General features: G+C 45.1%; 1 protein-coding gene across 4 annotated transcripts in view; it reads right to left on the minus strand.

Annotated features, from left to right (window-relative positions):
* The window catches only part of UROS (uroporphyrinogen III synthase), a 33014-nt gene that overhangs the window by 15164 nt on the left and 602 nt on the right, over positions 1-17248 (minus strand). For 2 of the 4 annotated variants that reach the window (XM_032423238.1, XM_032423242.1), the window contains exons 2-5: positions 8471-8559; positions 8200-8283; positions 6279-6375; positions 4177-4251 (exon numbers count right to left, since the gene is read on the minus strand). In XM_032423238.1, the coding sequence (XP_032279129.1) occupies positions 4177-4251; positions 6279-6375; positions 8200-8283; positions 8471-8533 (319 nt within the window). In that variant the 5' untranslated portion in view covers positions 8534-8559. Of the gene's footprint in view, positions 1-4176; positions 4252-6278; positions 6376-8199; positions 8284-8470; positions 8613-17248 lie in introns of all 4 variants that reach the window. The other 2 variants (XM_032423240.1, XM_032423241.1) reach the window with 2 other exon arrangements.

The raw sequence follows: 17248 nt of genomic DNA on the forward strand, positions 1-17248 counted from the left end.
TAGACTTTTCTTTCCTCTTCTACTTCAGGAAAAAAGAAATGGTGAAAGAAGGTGCAAGCAAATTCTTAACTGATTTGCAGGGGAGGGGGGAGTGGGGGCGGTTTCCTTGGCAACCAAGGCCTGATTCCCTCTTTGCTCAACTGCAGAGCTCCCAGGTGCAAGTTGCTCTGCGCTGGAAAGCGATGCAGCGGCTCTTAGTCAGCAGCCCGCAGCTGGGGACCTCCTTGACGTCATTTTGTTCTCTGGAAAGAGCGCTTTTCATTCTTGAACTACTCTCACTCATCCTGGGGCACCTGGTGGCTCAGTCGTTAAGCGTCTGCCTTAGGCTCAGGTCATGAACCCAGTCCTGAGATTGAGCCCCACATCGGGCTCCCCGCTCAGTGGGGAGCCTGCTTCTTCTTCCTCTGCCCCTCCCCCTGCTTGTGCTCGCTCTCTCTCAAATAAATAAATACAGTCTTTAAAAGAAAAACACTTTCATTCATACTGCATCTTCCCCTGATATCTTAAAATTCATTTGGACAATCATTTTGAAACAAACTGCACATTGATTGACTCACAATTGACTCACAATTGTTAAGTATTGTTTCATGCTTAATTTTTATGTTCGTTTGTAAGGTTGATTTTTAATGATTCACTGTTTACCTTTGTGCTTTAAAAATAACATACAAATTCAAGACTGTTTGGAAAATGTAGAAAATACTAAGAAAATTGTAAAAACAACTATAATACCACCATCTGGAGTACCTTTCATAGGGTTATTTCCTTTCAGGTTTTGTTCTTGTTGTAGTAAAAACACATACCATAAAAATTTACCATTTTAACTATTTTTAAGTGTATAACTCAGTGACATTTGGTACCATCACAACCATCACCAGTATCCACTTCCAAGACTTTTTCATCATCCCAAACGGAAACTCTACACCAGATTAAACAAGAACTTCCCATTTCCCCCCGACCCCAGACCCTGCAAACCTCTCCCATACCTTCAGTCTCCGAGTGGCTGCTCTGGGAGCCTCAGGTAAGTGGAATTATACAGTGTTCATCTTTTTGCATCTGGCTCATTTCACTTAGCGTAATATTTTCAAGGTTCTTTCACATTGTAGCCTGTGTCAGAATTTCCCTCCCTCTTACGTCTGCATGATACTCTATTTCACGTATACACCACATTTTGTTTATCCATTTATCTGTCCATGGATATTTTGCTTGTTTCCACCTTTTGCCTATTGTGACTGATGCTGTTATGAACATTACATACTCCAACAAGTATCTATCTCTGTGAGTCCCTGCTCCTCTCAGGCTCCTTTGGGGGTAGGGAGGGCTCTCTAGTACAGTGTCTATATTTTTAAAATAAACTGAAATTGTATCATATCTATATTGCATCCTGCTTTTTTTTTTTTAAGATTTATTTATTTGAGAGAAAGCAAGCATGCACACATGGGAGCAGTGGGGTGGGGAAGGGGAGAGGGAGAAGGAGAGAAGCAGACTCCCTGCTGACTGTGGAGTTCTACGAGGGGCTCAATACCACAACCCTGAGATCACGACCCGAGCCGAAATCAAGAGTCGGACACCCAACCGACTAAGCGACCCAGGCGCCTCATCCTGCTTTTTTTCTTAGTTACATTGTATCTTTCCGACGCTATAAAGATGCTTCAAAATCATTTAAACAGACCACCTAGCCTCTCCTGTCCCCCTTCTCCTTTTGAACATTTCAGCCCAAAGGCCCTTAGGTGGGGCAGAGTAACATGAATGTCGTGGGGGAGTGGCCAGTGTTGGGTGTCAGAATCCACATGGGCTGAAGAGGGCATCCCTGTGGGGGCAGAGCCAGGGGAGACTGGTTCCTTATAGGAGCACTGATCAAATGAGTAAATGTATGACCTGGGAGCCAGGTTTCTCCTTGCCAGAGATGGGAGTCACAAATACAGAAATGAAAGACCTAGAGAAACTCTGTTGTGTTGGACTATAACTGGAGGTGGTGGAATGAACTCATGGTTTTCAACATAAACAAATAGATATAAATAAAGATTGTGTGTGTGTGTGTGTGTGTGTGTGTGTGTGTGTGTATTCCCTGTCTCTGTGTACTGAAAAGGGCCATGAGCAGTGAGCAGTGAAGTGCAAGGGCAATGAATACCCTAAGCATCCTCATCATGGCTTCTAAATACCCCTCTCCACTAAAAGGAACCAGGGCTTCTTAGGGAAAATGGTTGATTTTAGGGCTGGGACAGGGAAAGTATAGGACAAACCTGGAACATCTTTTTGCATTAGAAAAGAAGGAAGTACTCAAAGAATGATGGAGACATGTCAAAAGGACACAGAAGTCACCTTCAAGGGGTTGCCCCTGGCCACAGCAGGGATAATTTGGGCAATAAAATAAATAGACTTAGTAATGGATTGTACCCTATTAAAGAGGAAACCATGAGTCCATACTGATGTAAATCAGCAGCTACTGATGAAGAATACATTATCAGGGGCGCCTGGCTGGCTCAGTAGGTAGAACATATGATTCTTGATCTTGGGGTTGTAAGTTCAAGTCCCACGTTGGGTGTAGAGATTACTTAAAAAAATAAAATCTAAAAAAAAAAATATGTTATCATATAATCTTAAAGTACCTCCCCACAAAGTAATTATTAATTTCAAGGGGAAAAATGGTAGCTTCACAGGGAGAAGCCTCATATCACCTTAATCAAGGGATTACAAGGAACATTATCAGTAATGGGGCAAATCAAAATGATGCACTGCTGGGTAAGAGGCAAGGGGAAAAGCTTGTGGTATTCCTGCCAGACATATATAACCTGAATCAATGTAATCAGGGAAAAAATCAGACACACCTAAATTGGGGGACCATCTACAAAACAACCGGCCTGTACCCCGAAAGTGTCGAGGTCACAAAGCCAAAGACACATGGAGGCCCCTTTCCAGCAGGAAACTAACGAGACATGACAACGCAAGGCAGGATTCTGAGCTCAACCCTTCTGCTACAATGGACATTATTGAGAATTGAGAGGTACTAATACATGCATGTTAATTTCTTGAGTTTGATAGTTGCAGCTACACAGAAAAATGTGCTTGTTTGTAGGGAACCTACATTCATCTATTTGGAGTTGATGGGACATCACGTTGGCAACTTACTCTGCAGGGTCCAGGAAAGATTGAGTTCTGTGTTACAACTATAGGTTTTCTGTGAATTTCCTTCAAAATAAAAAGTATGTAAAAGAAGAAGCTACATAATCATCACATAGATGTATCATAATTTAACTATTCCCCTATTGGGGGCTTTCCTTTTTCCATGATTATAAATAATGCTATGATATACATTCTCATATAAAAATCACTTCTCAGGGCGCCTGGGTGGCTCAGTCGTTAAGGGTCTGCCTTTGGCTCAGGTCATGATCCCAGGGTCCTGGGATCGAGCCCCACATCGGGCTCCCTGCTCAGCGGGAAGCCTGCTTCTCCCTCTCCCACTCCCCCTGCTTGTGTTCCTGCTCTCGCTGTGTCTCTGTCAAATAAATAAATAAAATCTTAAAAAAAAACAAAAACAAAAACCACTTCTTTTCTCCTCTATTGGATTATTACCTTTGGCTAGATTATCAGGAAAGGGATTAGTGGGCCAAAGGGTACAAAGCTTGCAATAGAGTTTTATTTTTTATTTTTTAAAGATCTTATTTTTTTATTTTTTAAAGATTTATTTATTTTTAAGTAATCTCTATGCCCAACGTGGGGTTTGAACTCACAACCCTGAGATCAAGAGTTGCATGCTCTACTGACTGAGCCAGCCAGGCACCAATGTAACAGAACTTTTGAATATATACTGAGTAGTAGCAGAGACTACAGGAGAGAAGAAAACCAGGTTTTCATTCCCCAATGACTTAATCATGTTTGTTTTTTTTAAAAAACACTAGTTTAAAAAATGATTTTTTTTGCTTATGAAATTTACAAATAATTAGTTAAAGGTATAATGCTGCTGGTAAGGGTACAGTGAAAGCTCTCTCTCTCTCTAAAATAAATAAATAAATCTTTAAAAAAAATAGGCAACTTTATCTTTCTTATCACTTAGCAAATACCAAGGATTTTAAGAGCTCTGTCCCAGGAAACAGGGACAAAGACAAATACATATTTCTTACTACAAATCACAACATCACTGTCCTTTTTTGGTGTTTTATCTTTACCTTGATTGCTTACCTAGAGAAGCAGTAGCATTTCCGACCACATACACTGACTTAGCATTCCATTTTTCCCTCAGAGAATGTTTCCAGACTGTAAAACATGGAATGAAATGTGAGCTGCAAACACCACAGTGGCCATCTGGACTGTTGCCCAAAGCTCCTTGCTCATCCTAAGACACTTGTGAACAAGGCAAACTATTAATAACCACGTATAAAGAACAGCATCTCAAACTAAAATTCCATTTTTATTCTGTTCATATTCGGCAGGCAAATTTTTAAAAATCACTTCATAAAATGTTTCAGTATGCCTTGCTTAGAATATTAACTCTTTTCCACAGTTGGTACTAGAAGCATTTTTAGTGTGTACCAGAAAACAAACATAACTTGAAGAATGAATTTGCAGGGTGACATTAGAGTTTAAAAATCTAGACTTTTATTTATTTAAAAAAATTTTTTTTTTAGTAATCTCTACACCCAACATGGGGCTCAAATTCACAACCCCAAGATCAAGAGTTGCACACTCGGGGGGTGGGGGGGGGGCGCCTGGGTGGCTCAGGTCATGATCCCAGAGTCCTGGGATCAAGCCCCACATTGGGCTCCCTGCTCCGTGGGAAGCCTACTTCTCCCTCTCTCACTCCCCCTGCTTGTGTTCCCTCTCTCGCTATGTCTCTCTCTGTCAAATAAATAAATAAAATCTTAAAAAAGTAAAAAAAAAAAGAGTTGCACACTTGGGCCACCTGAGTAGCTCAGTTGGTTAAGCGTCCAACTCTTGGTTTTGGCTCGGGTCATGATCTGGGGGTCGTGGGGTTGTCTGCTTGAAATTTTCTCCCTCTCCCTCTGCCCCTTCCTCTGCCCCCCTCTAAAATAAATAGATAAGATCTTAAAAAAAAAAAAAAGCCACACGCTCTTCCAACTGGGCCTGCCAGGTGCCCCTAAAAATCTAGACTTTTAAAGAAAAAGTCACTGGTCATTAAAAAGGGCAACTTAGTGTCTAAAAAAGCAATACACCTGGTTTTATTTGGGACATAAATCTGAAAGCAGTCAAGAAACTATAATCTTGGATGTATACATTAAGTCAAAGTAAAGATCGTAACTTTCAGGTTCATGAGCAAACACAATTTAATAGAGAACATTACCATCTTCGGGCAAAAACAGACACCTTTAACTGTGGATGAAAGAAATACAAAGAGAAAATGGGTTGCATAGATATATGCTAAGGCCACTGGGTGTTCAATACTTTTTGAGAAGACAAGGAAACAGGAGTTCTCCCTTCCTAAAATCTGATTAGGAGCATAACTTTCCCTTACATTTAAGTGTTATGCTACCCTTTACACTCCCATGGGAGATTTCCTTTTATTTATTTAATTAATTAATTTATTTTTCAAGATTCAATTTTTTTTAAGTAATCTCTACACCCAACATAATGAGGACCACAGTACATGTGCCTCTGGTCAGTGTCCAGGAATAAATGAGATGACACATGTGAAGTATTTAACAGCCTGGTATGCACTAGGCTCTCCATAAATGTTAGCTACCAAGCTGTCTGATTGAAAGACTAAGGTGGTTGTTCAGTCTGAAGCCTGAGCTCTGTTCCTGTGTTTTTGAAGGAGAGGGAAGGAGGTAGGAAGAAGGGACTAAGAGATGATCATGTCATTAAGTGCCTGGCACGCCACGGGCCATTTTTTCAATGTGGTTGGATTTTCTCATCATCCCTTTGAGGAAAGAGACTGTCACCAATATATTCTGAGGAGAGAGATGACCACCTGGCAGATGAACCCCTCAGGGTCTGGGGACTTTGGGGGCCACCCTGTCTCCTGTTTCCCAAGACAGTATCTGTGACATGACACCTCTAGGCGTCTCCTCCCGTCAGAGAGCTACGAGGCTAACCTGTCATTCTGTGTGGGACATTAAGAGTCAGCTTATAAGGAGAAAGGTCATTTTCTGCTTCCTCCAAAGGTTACACAAACATGAAGTAACTGGGTACGTAAATACTGTCTTGAGCTAAAAGCCATTGAGATGTTTCAAACCTGAAAAATCCATTTCTGGAATCCGGTATCCCTGGTCAGAAGAATCAGAGGAAAGAAAGTCCAGTGGAATTCACAACAGAGTCCCCCTCACCTTCCGTTTTGTTGTCTTTCTCCAGACACAGGTCCACTGCTTCCACTGCTCTGGGGCTGGTAAAGATGAGTCCCCCATAGCCCTCAGGATGACACAGCTGTGCACCAAATAGCAACAGACATTTTACATGATGGCCAAGTTCAGCATTTCCCAGATTTCCAAATGCTTCACAAAACTAATTCCTTCCATCCATCCGTGCATCTACTTATCCATCCATCCAACCACTCTTCCACTCGACACCTACTGGGAGCTTACTCTATGCCTGGAACTATTCTAGGCCTTTTAGGATATGCAGGTGAAGTCACTATTCATGGTATTCCCCTCAAGCAGCTCCCAGTCAAGGGGAGAGCCAGGAAAGAGCACTGTAGGGTGGGAGTTGTAACAGGAGCACAGAGGGGCCATCTGACCCAGCCTGGGCTTGGGTGGGGTGCAGGTGGGAGGGCAGACTGGACCTGCATCTGTAATAAAACTGGAATCTCCAAGGGACGCCTGGTGGTTCAGCTGGCCTTCTCTTGATTTTGGCTCAGGTCATGATCCCAGGGTCCTGGGATGGAGCCTGGCGTCGGGCTCCATGCTCAGAAGGGAGTCTGCTTGGACATTCCCTCTCTCCCTCTGCCCCCGCCCTTCGAGTTTTCTCTCTCTCTCTCTCTCTCTAGGGTAAATAAATACATCTTTTAAAAAAACACTGGAATCTTCAAGGGACGATATCCATGTTGAAGCCTTGATTTTCAAAGACAGTAATAGTGATAACATCTACCAAACATTACTGTTTTTACATATTGTGTCCCTCACTCTCTGAAAGTTCCCTGGGAGATGGGTGGGGTTCCTGTTATCTCAAAGATGAAGACTCAGGCGTGGAGAGGCTGAGGAACTGCCCACGGCGAGTGGCAGGGCCAGGACTCCAGCACGTGCCTTGTGCCCCAACTCACTGCAGCACAGTGAGCTAGACAGAGTCCAGAAAAGCCTTCAGGGGACATGCTGGCTGGCGGTGACAGGAGAGGCTCCTGTGGAAACTCTAGTCTGTGTGGCCACGAGGTCCAAGAAGTGATCTCAAGTGCCTTTCCAGGCTGCTTATGGAAGGGCATGCTGGTCTGGGTCCTTCTTACCTCATTCCCTCAGCACACAGCCCAGTGCATAGGGGCGTAACAGATGCCAGATCAGCGTCTGTCGGGTACATTACTGAATGAATCATTCAACATTCGGTCCAAATCAAAAGGAAAACACAGGCTTTCCATAAAGAGCAGGAGGGGTGAACCTGGCGCTAACAGAGGCTTGGAGCCTGGGAGCAGGGCTGGGCACCCTAGTTCAGGAAACCAGCCTGGCTCTTCCCTAATGTGTCTAGAAAGGAGCTCTGGGGAGATGCCCTGAAGGCGCTCCCCTCCTGGGACTGGGTGCACGCTGGTGAGAGCTGCTTGAGCACTGAAGCTTTGATCTGAAGCATCTGGAAGGCTTTACTGAGATCGTGTCTGGCAAGATTGATCCCAGTTACACCTGGCGGCAGACCTGACGCTGTGGGGGAGCAACCCTCTTGCTGGAGATCTCAGCCGAGCAAGTGGCCCAACCTGGGGCCTCTCTCTAAAACGGCAAAGTAACACCTATGCAGTGCGTGGTCGGGGCAGGTGGGTAGACGGGAGGACGAACTGGAAGGGCCTGCACGGCTGAGAGCCCTCCCTGCAACCCACTCTCCCGACACCACCCCCCCACCCCCGCCTTCAGGTCAGGGTGGCTTTCTGGAGGACCTGCTGGAGGCTCAGGGACAGTCTAATAGCCACGCCCACTGGAGCCAGGTGAGGCGGCGCTGCCCTTGTCTTCAAGATTGGTAGTAAAATAAGGGAGCAGCGAAGAAATCCTTCCGGCTTGGGTTGGCAAGGATTCTACAGAGACTCAGAAATTACGGTACTCAGACACTGACAGACCTTACCTTCTCAGAAAAACTGGGAAGAGACAAAAACTCAAATGATAAAACGGGGATCAGAGTGGCTTCAAGTCCATATAATCCTAATTCCTGCAAATACAAGAATATAGTTCTGGATTGGCCAGGGTTGTTTGGAAAATAAGAAAAGCGTCACAGTACCAGCTTACTCTGTGTCAGTGGCTCGGAGGGTTCACAGACCCCCCTACCCCTCACCCCCTTAGCTTCCCTAGTAAGACAGTGTCATGCTGTGCGGGACCTGGAGCCTCGGGCAACTTACCCTGATGTATGGATCTTGGCCACAGTCGTCCTCCTTAGCGTCTTTCAGTAAGAGAACCTTCATTATCACCTGGCAGTCCTTACAGGGCGCTGGGACAGAGCAGGGAGACGGATGGATCTTAATTAGATCTCAAAGACTCTTCCTAAGCAATGTCGGATGGGACAGAAGCACGGGAAGAAGGTTATCAACTGCTCACTGAGGTGACCGACCTATCCCTCGCCCACAATGACTTAGCGTTAATGGGCTTGTTCCTTCTGAAGCCCCTGTCACTGATAAGGCCAAGGGACAGCATGCGGGCACTTGATATCACTTGGAAAGGCAGATGAAAGCCATTAGGGAAAGCCCGTGTCCTGGGCACACATTTAAAGCTCCTAAAGAGGAGTGATACAAATTTGGGGTTGTATCATTAACAAATAGACAAAATTATTTTAAGGAAATAAAGAATTACTTCCGTCTCAAGATAAATGTACTAAGTAGTTCATAAGCTCTTTAGGAAATAATCATATTGACCCTTCTACCTCTCAAATGATGTTTTATAAATGGTGTCAAATATGAGATCTCTTTCAAAACTTAGTCTAACAACCTGGAAAAGAATTTGTTGATGTTTCAAAAGCCTTGCCTACTTCATACTCTTTCATCCTATAATTTCACTTCTAAGAATAAATACTAAGGCAATACTCATAAAAGTGTGCAAAGACTAACATAAAGATGTTCATCCTGGATCCTGGTATTCTTTTTTCTTAACCGAGGTATATTTGACATACAGCACTGTGTAGGTTTCAGCTATTAAGCTGTTCATCTCATACATTTATGTACTGCAGTATGATTACTACAGTAGTAGCTCAGTTAACACCTCTACCACACCGCCTCATAATTATTTCTTTTTTGTGGTGAGAACAATTAAGATCAACTTTCCTAGGAACTTGGATGTTTGTAAAAGAGTATTGTTGACTATAATCACTATGTTGTGTAATAGATTTCCAAGACTTACTCCTCTTCTAGTTGCAAGATTGTATCCTGGTATTTATAGTGGGAAACAAAGTAAATGTCCAACAGTGAAAGAATGGTAGTTATATGAAATCATTAAAATATTCATTAATAACTTAATTACATGGATTATTTAATCACAAAATGTTAAGTTAAAAAAGTAAGATGCATGTACGGTATGGTTTTATAAATTTTATATATGCGTATGTATGAAAGAATATGCACCAGCATACTACTAATAATTATTTCTGGGTGGCAGGTTAGGGTGATTATTTTCTTGTTTACCTCTTTGTGTATTATCCACATTTTTTTTTTACAATAAACATTAAATTATTTTGTATCGGGGGGAGGAATTTAATATGACCACCCCAAAGGCCTCAAAATAAATGTTGCTAGAGACCTGCAGAATAAACTCTGCCTGAAATGTGTATTACTATCCTGTAAGTAGCATTAGGTCCACCACCTAGTTACTTACTAAATATTATACAGTGGTTGGTAATAGTCAAACAGCGTGTATTGTTTGGAGCAGAAATGTGTTAACTCTGGGAGCCATTACTTGTGAGTTATTACTGAATAGGTTTCTGGAACATTATAATATCTACGGGACGTCTTAGGAAAATTTGGCTCAAAATGAACTGCTTTGTATCTAAGCAACCAGCCCTGGGTGAACAAATAATAATCATGAAATCAAGTTCTAATTACTGCTGCTGTCGAGCTGTGAGCCAGAGAGACTGGGGCTTTGGGGAAATGGGCAGTACTGTTCCTATCATTTCCTGAAATTACTTGGAATGTGTCTCACACAGAAATTAGGAACAAGCCTTTCTGAGATGGGCACGCACAGGTGTCCGTCAACCCGGCAAGGCTCCAGTCCCCATTTCTTCACAAATGGTGCTGTGAAGGTATTTTGGAGAGAGGATAAAGTCTACCATCGGGTGGCTTTTCGCCAGGGAGATTATCCTACATAATCTGGGTGGGCCTCCTCCAGTCAGTGGCTTTAAGAGCAGGACCGAGGCTTCCCCGAGGAAGAAATTCCAGCTGTGGCCACAGCCTCCTCTGCTGCCCGGCCGCCCCGCCGTCGCAGCGGCTTGCACTCAGCTTGCACTCGGGGTCTCAGACTTGCCCAGCAGCCCCCATAGTTGCACGAGGCCGTGCCTTGCAGCAGGTCCTAATCCATATGCCCCACCAGCTCTGTTTCTTTGGTTGAACCCTGATTGATCCCGAGAGCCCCAGAAGGGGCTGAGATGAGTGGCAGGTAAAACTTAGCATTTTCTGTTAACACATAAATGTTTCCAGGCCCACAAAACAAGCCAGGATTGTGGGGATTAAAAGGTGGGAGCATGTTGGAAGCAGTCGGTCCCGGGCCTCAGACCTCAGCCCCACCTCGGCCCAGCCATGGTTCAAGGCTCTGGGATGTGTATCCCCAAGATTTCAAAGGATAGGTTAGTATTGCTTTCAAATCCCAGAAGCCAGTGTCTCCCAAGTGTTTCTATGCTGTTCTCAGGCAGTGAGACCTGGAATCTGCCTCGGGGAGATTAGGTCTGCATTATGCACTGGGGGCGGGGCACAAGTTCAAGTCCTACCAAGTGCTAGGAGGTGATGTGGGAGAGGTAACTGGGTGCTGATAGCTGGTGGCCAGTCCAGGGCCACCTCTCTGAGAAGGTGGCATCTTAGTTGAGATCTGAATGACAACAGCAGCGAGGAGAAATGTTCAAATGTCAGGAAGGGCTGAGCACGTTCCCAGGAGAGAAGGGTACGCATGGCTCCGGTGGGAAGGGCAGGTGGACTTGGACACCATGAGAAATGGGAATCCATGGACAGGTGTAAGCAGGACTGGCAGCGAAGGTGTACATGCTTGAGAACGGTCTCTGGCTGCTGTGGTGAGGATGAACAGGCAGGGGAGCCGTTACGGACGGGCTGGATCAGGGAGTCACACCGACAAGGTTAACAGGACACGGTGTAATTCAGGATGAAACCATCTGTGTCCATGGCCTGACGCTTGGGACTAGGTGAAAATGTCTTTCTTCTTCGAATCCCACCTAAACTTGGGGTTTGTTCGGTGTAATCCTATCAGTGAGTTAACAAGTATTTCTAGACCGTTGCTGAGTCCTAGGCACTGGGGATACAATAGGATTCCTGCCTCGGATTTACAGGAGGGTAAAATAGACACTTCACAAATAAGTAAAAACGATGACAGAGTCGGTGTGATAAGTGCTATGAAAACAAGTCAAGATGCTCTGGAAGCATAACTGGAAGTCTTACCTGGACGGGTGGGGAGGGAGGGGCAGAGGCTGCCAGTTGCCCCCAAATACCCACCCTTCCTTTCTCACTCATAGAAATGGAATCCCTCGTTAGTAACAAGGCACACATTTGCCCAAAATAAAAACATGTGCCGCATGTGGCCAGGGGACTAGCTCTGGCCCACAGGATGTTAGTGGGAGTGATGTGCACACTTTGTGGGGCCTGCCCTGAGAGGGAAGTGCCATGTGCCTTCTCTTCCCTGCTGCCTCCCTGCTGGCTGGGGTGTGGATGGGAATGTTCTGGACCTTTTCTTGGCCTGTGAGAAGCTGCAGTAATGCCACTGTCTAAACTCCTGTGACTGGAGAAAGCTATTGGGACAGAAGTCATTCCTCACTCGCAGGGTGGCTGGCTGATGTCATCCATGTATGTGCCTTTAGCAACACATGTACCTTGGCTGTCCCATGAGCCAGTCCTCCCCCGGTGAGTATTTCCTCTGCTAAGGGCAGGGTCCGTCGCCTAGTCCCTTTGGCTCTGCAGAACCTTTTGGGACTCCCCATACCAAACCGCACACCCCCCCATCATCTCTGAGCCCTTGGATTCTGCCCTGGGCTGAATGTGCGAATAGTACGGTGAATAGTACCTGTCAATTAGGGGGGAATCAATTCTAAAAACAGTATTAACTTTAAATCTTCAATTACTAAGAAAATTAGTAATGTGTGAGCATGACTATCTTTGTGCACTTATCAGGTGATTTCTTTCTCACTGAACTTGATGACATGGGGCTCTAGCAGGGAAAAGAATCACCAGCAATGGTTCCTCTTAATTTTGCATTAGAGGTGCTTTGAGCCATGGCAGAGAAGGAATAAAAGTGGTAGTCTGATTTTTATTTGTCAAGTCCAGCAGCACATCTCATGGAATCTCTTAACAGTTATTATCCGGAAGCCATCAATTTTATTATGTAAGACAACCACAGAGTAGAACCCAGAAGAAACATTTTCTCTATCTGCAGTGGGTAGATTGGTTTTGCTTTCAAGTGTTTGCATTATTAAACTAAGCCCTTTGTACCAGAGTGATACTTTTTATCTTAGTCACGACATAACAGAATTCCACAGAATGGGGGCTTCCACAGTAGACATTCATTTTCTCACAGTTCTGGGGGCTGGAAGTCCAAGGTCAAGGTGCCATCATGGTTGGTTCCTGGTGAGACCTCTCTTCCTGGCTTCCAGACTACTATCTTCTTGCTGTGTGCTCGCATGGCCTCTCCTCTGTGTTTGTGCAGAGAAACCTCTGGTGTCTTCCTCTTCTTCTAAGGACACCAGACCTAGAGGATTAGGGCTCCATCTAATGCGTACAGCAATAGGGCTTGACCTCGCAATGAGCTCATTTAATCTTTATGACCTCTTTTTTCTTTTTCTTTCTTTTTTTTTTTTTGGGTAGGTGCCATGTCCAACATGAGGCTTGAACTCAGGACCCTGAGATCAAGAGTCACATGCTTTACCAACTGAGCCAGCCAGGCACCACTCTTCATTACCTCTTCAAAGGCTTTATATCCAAATAAAGTTCACATTGGGGATTAGGGCTTTAGCATATGAATTTGGAGGAACACAATTCAGTCCATAACAGAGTAAGTTACAGAATAAAGCGGGGGTAAAGATGTAGGTACAAGAGGTGGAGATATCTCAGTTTTGCTATGAAGAGGAGAAACGAGGCCATAACTGGCGTGGGAGGCAGTGGGGTCGAGGGAGGTTCCAGAGGCACCTCCCCACTCCCCAGTACAAACATATGGGAGATACCAGAGCCAAGGCAGGCACTGAGAGGTGAGTTCCAGATGATCAGCAAGTCAAAGAATGCCATGCAGTGCACTTGGAGAGCAACCGAGCAAGGTTCTTTGGCATGACTTACTCCTTGAAGCTCCTGGTGTACCTTGTTCTGCCTTGCCCACCTTGCAGAAGCTCCTGAATTTTAGCAACAAGGAGAACTAAGCACCAGCCGGCCTTCCAGGCCCGGAAGTTGGCTCTCAATTAGGCACGTAAGGGTTTCCGCAATCCTGTTTTCATTTACCAAGAAACACTGAGTCTCTTCTGTGTGATGCTGAGTATTGGGTGGTGGGCAAGGGGCAAATAACATTTAGCACCCACTCTCAAGATGCTCCAAGGCTGGTTGGGGGGAGAGTGACAACTACAGAACTGTGAGCTAAGTGTTGAGAGAGAGACAAAGTATTGTTACTACAAACTGCCATGATTCAGAATAAAGGCTTTAAAAGTCTGCAACTGGGCCTAGGGCTCCTCTGATTCAGAATTCATACTCTGCTGTGGGAGATGATTTAGGGTGATATGTGCACATCCCAGCTACTATGTATATAAGGTCTGGCAAGATTAATAAGTGAGTTCAGCAGCTGAGTTATGCCGAATTGGTCAAAGATGAGTAAAGCCAGCTGAAACAACAAAAGCCAGCTTTTGTTGACTAGAACCCAGAATATTCTAGGGATTGGGGCAGGCAAGAGGGTTCTCCAAAAGTGAACAACCCCTTTCTCAGCAACGTGGCTTTGTCCAATGTTCATCTCCACCCAGAACTCCTTTAGTTGTTCCCATCAAGAAGTTCAAATACCAATCATCCCATCGCTTGCTATGAAGAGCAAGCAGTGAAATGGCAGATCTGTGCACTTGGCCTGTTATGGACTGAATCCAAAATGTATGTGTTAAAGTCTGAACTCTCAGAATGTGACCTTATTTGGAAATAGGGTCTTTGCAGATGTAGTCAAGTTAAAATGAGGTCGTTAGGGTCGGCCCGAATCTGGTATGACTGGTGTCCTTATAAAAAGGGGAACTGTGGACAGACACACACTCAGGGAAAACGTGAAGATGAAGGCAGAGAGCTGGGTGATATGTTAATAAGCCAAGGGACGTCAGAGATGGCCAGCGAACCACCAGAAGCTGGGGGAGAGGCACAGAACGGATTTCCCCTCAAGCCCTCAGAAGGAACCAACCCTACTGACATGTTGATCTTAGAATTCTAGCCTGTGAGACAATACATTTCTGCTGTACACAGCACCCAGCGTGTGGCACTTAGACACGGCAGCCTGGGGGGCTAATACAGCCTCATTCAAGCTGCAGCCCCACCCATGGTGTACACAGATCTATGCCTGCATTTCTCCGGGACCACGCTGAAAGCTCCCTGCTTGCAGAAACTCCTGTTACCTGCCTTGCAGCAAGAATGGGAGGAAACCAGGAACAGGAGACAGGCAGGGGTATGAGCAGGTTTTTAAAGAAGGAGGATTGTACATGAGCCACTTTGGACTTTGGGAAGAGGTGCGGCGGAGGGCAAGGAGCCTGCACTAGACGGCAAAAGCCTGTGTTCTGGTCTAGGCTGCTCTGCTCTTCATCTCAGTCCCTGCGATTGTGAAATGGGCTGGTCCTCTGGACTGCTGGCTGTTTTGCAGGACTTTCTTCCGCACAGTAGTGGCTCAGTAAATATTTGTTCACGCTGAGGGAAAACAACACTTTAGGTATACCCAGCATCTCCGGAACAGGGGAACTGATCTCTTTTCCTTAAAGAAACAGGGAAATGATTTGATGAAGACTACCTCGCTGGGAAGACTCACACTTGCCAATCGTGTCCTGCTGCGCTCCCAGCACTTAGAGCTGCCCTTTTAGTGAGCGCTTACTTACTCTGTTATTTACGGGGCTAAACAATTTACATTGCAGGATCTCAATCCTCATTTAAACTAGCAAGGGTAGGTATTAGTATCCTTACTTCACAGAAGTGGAAACCAAAACTCTGAAGGGTTAAGCAAGGTGCCCAAGGTCACACAGCAGCACAGTGAGTGGAGGGGTAGGATTCAACCCCCGTCTGAAGCCCATGCCCATTCCCTAAGCACTCCCATCACTTCTCAGCTCCTGTCAGATACTCCATGCTACTTCCCACTCTGACCATTCGCTCAACGCTGGAAGCTAGTCTGAGGACACAAAGTAAGGCTTTTCCCCGATCTCCTATCAAAGCAATACAAGCTCCCTGGAAAATTTGCAAACTACAAAAAAGTATATTTCTTCAAAAAACAAACTACAAAAAAGTATAGTACTTCAAAAAACAGTAAACACAGAAAGAATTACCATATGATCCAACGGTTCCACTTCTGGGTATACACACCCAAAAATTTAAAAGCACAGACTTAAACAGGTATTTGTGCATCCAAGTTCACAGCAGTGTTATTCATAATAGTCAAAAGGTAGAGGCAACCCAAGTGTCCACCAATGGACGAATGGATAGACAAAATGTGATATATACATACAACGGAGTATCATTCAGCCTTAAAAAGGAAATTCTGACACATGCTACAACATGGATGAACCTTGAGGACTTTATGCTAAGTGAAATAAGCAATCGCAAGACAAAAATTATAGGATTCCCCTAGAGTAGTCAAATTCATAGAGATGGAGAACAGAATCATGGTTTCCAGGGCCTGGGCAAGGGGGAAATGGGGAGTTATTGTTTACCGGGTAGAGTTTTAGTTTTGCAAGACGAAGGTCTGGGGATGGATGGTGGTGGCTGTTGCACAACAAATGAATATACTTATGCCACTAAACTTAATACTTAGAAATGATTAAAATGGTAAATTGTGTTGTGTATGTTTTACTACAAGAAAGTATAAAGAAACAGAAAAAATTATCCATGATGTCTGAGTGCAACTCTGTTGATAGGCTGGGACCACGTTGAAAGCTCCCTGCTTGGAGAAACTCCTGCTACCTGCCTTGCAGCAAGAATGGGAGGAAACCAGAACAGGAGACAGGCAGGGGTATGAGCAGGGGAGCTACCCCATCAGATGTGAATCCCTGATATGCGTGTCTATCAATATCCAGGCTGTGGCCTGCTAGCGGAGACTCTCAGGAAGGACAGAACCCACAGCACACAATCATGGCGCCTCCGGGGACCCTTACCTTACCCTGACTCCATTTCCTGCTGCTGAAGGGTCACTGAGAAGAGGTTATCAGGTTTCTGCTTAAACCTCTGGGCTGCAGCCACTTCACTACACAGGGCGGCTCCTTCCGTTTTTAGAATCAGAGGTATCCAACCCACTTTTCTCATTTTACAGAGGGGGAAAAAAAGTTAAACCATAGACCTCCTTCTCAGATAGTTGATGTCTTCTTTAATTAAGGACTTTCTTTCCAAATAGTCTTTACAGTGAATGGCTGCATACTGGTAGCCCGTGGGATAAAGCTGACTGGGGACTGAATTTTATTTGGCACAGACGTTAAAAATCAGGATCGATCTTGTGGAACTGCAGGTTCTCTTGAATGTAAAGGTCTGAGGGCGCTAGGCCAGCATGTCCCCTCGGCCACAACCGGCTGCACTCTCTAGCTGACCAGCATGTCCCCTCGGCCACAACCGGCTGCACTCTCTAGCTGACCAGCATGTCCCCTCGGCCACAACCGGCTGCACTCTAGCTGACCAGCATGTCCCCTCGGCCACAACCGGCTGCACTCTCTAGCTGACCGCAGCCCACTCCGCTCTATCCTGTCCGAGCGGGCTCTGCTCTTAGTTCCGATTTCCCCACTG

The sequence above is a fragment of the Phoca vitulina genome, unplaced genomic scaffold, assembly GCF_004348235.1.
Source record: "Phoca vitulina isolate PV1807 unplaced genomic scaffold, GSC_HSeal_1.0 scaffold28, whole genome shotgun sequence".
Classification (NCBI taxonomy): domain Eukaryota; kingdom Metazoa; phylum Chordata; class Mammalia; order Carnivora; family Phocidae; genus Phoca; species Phoca vitulina.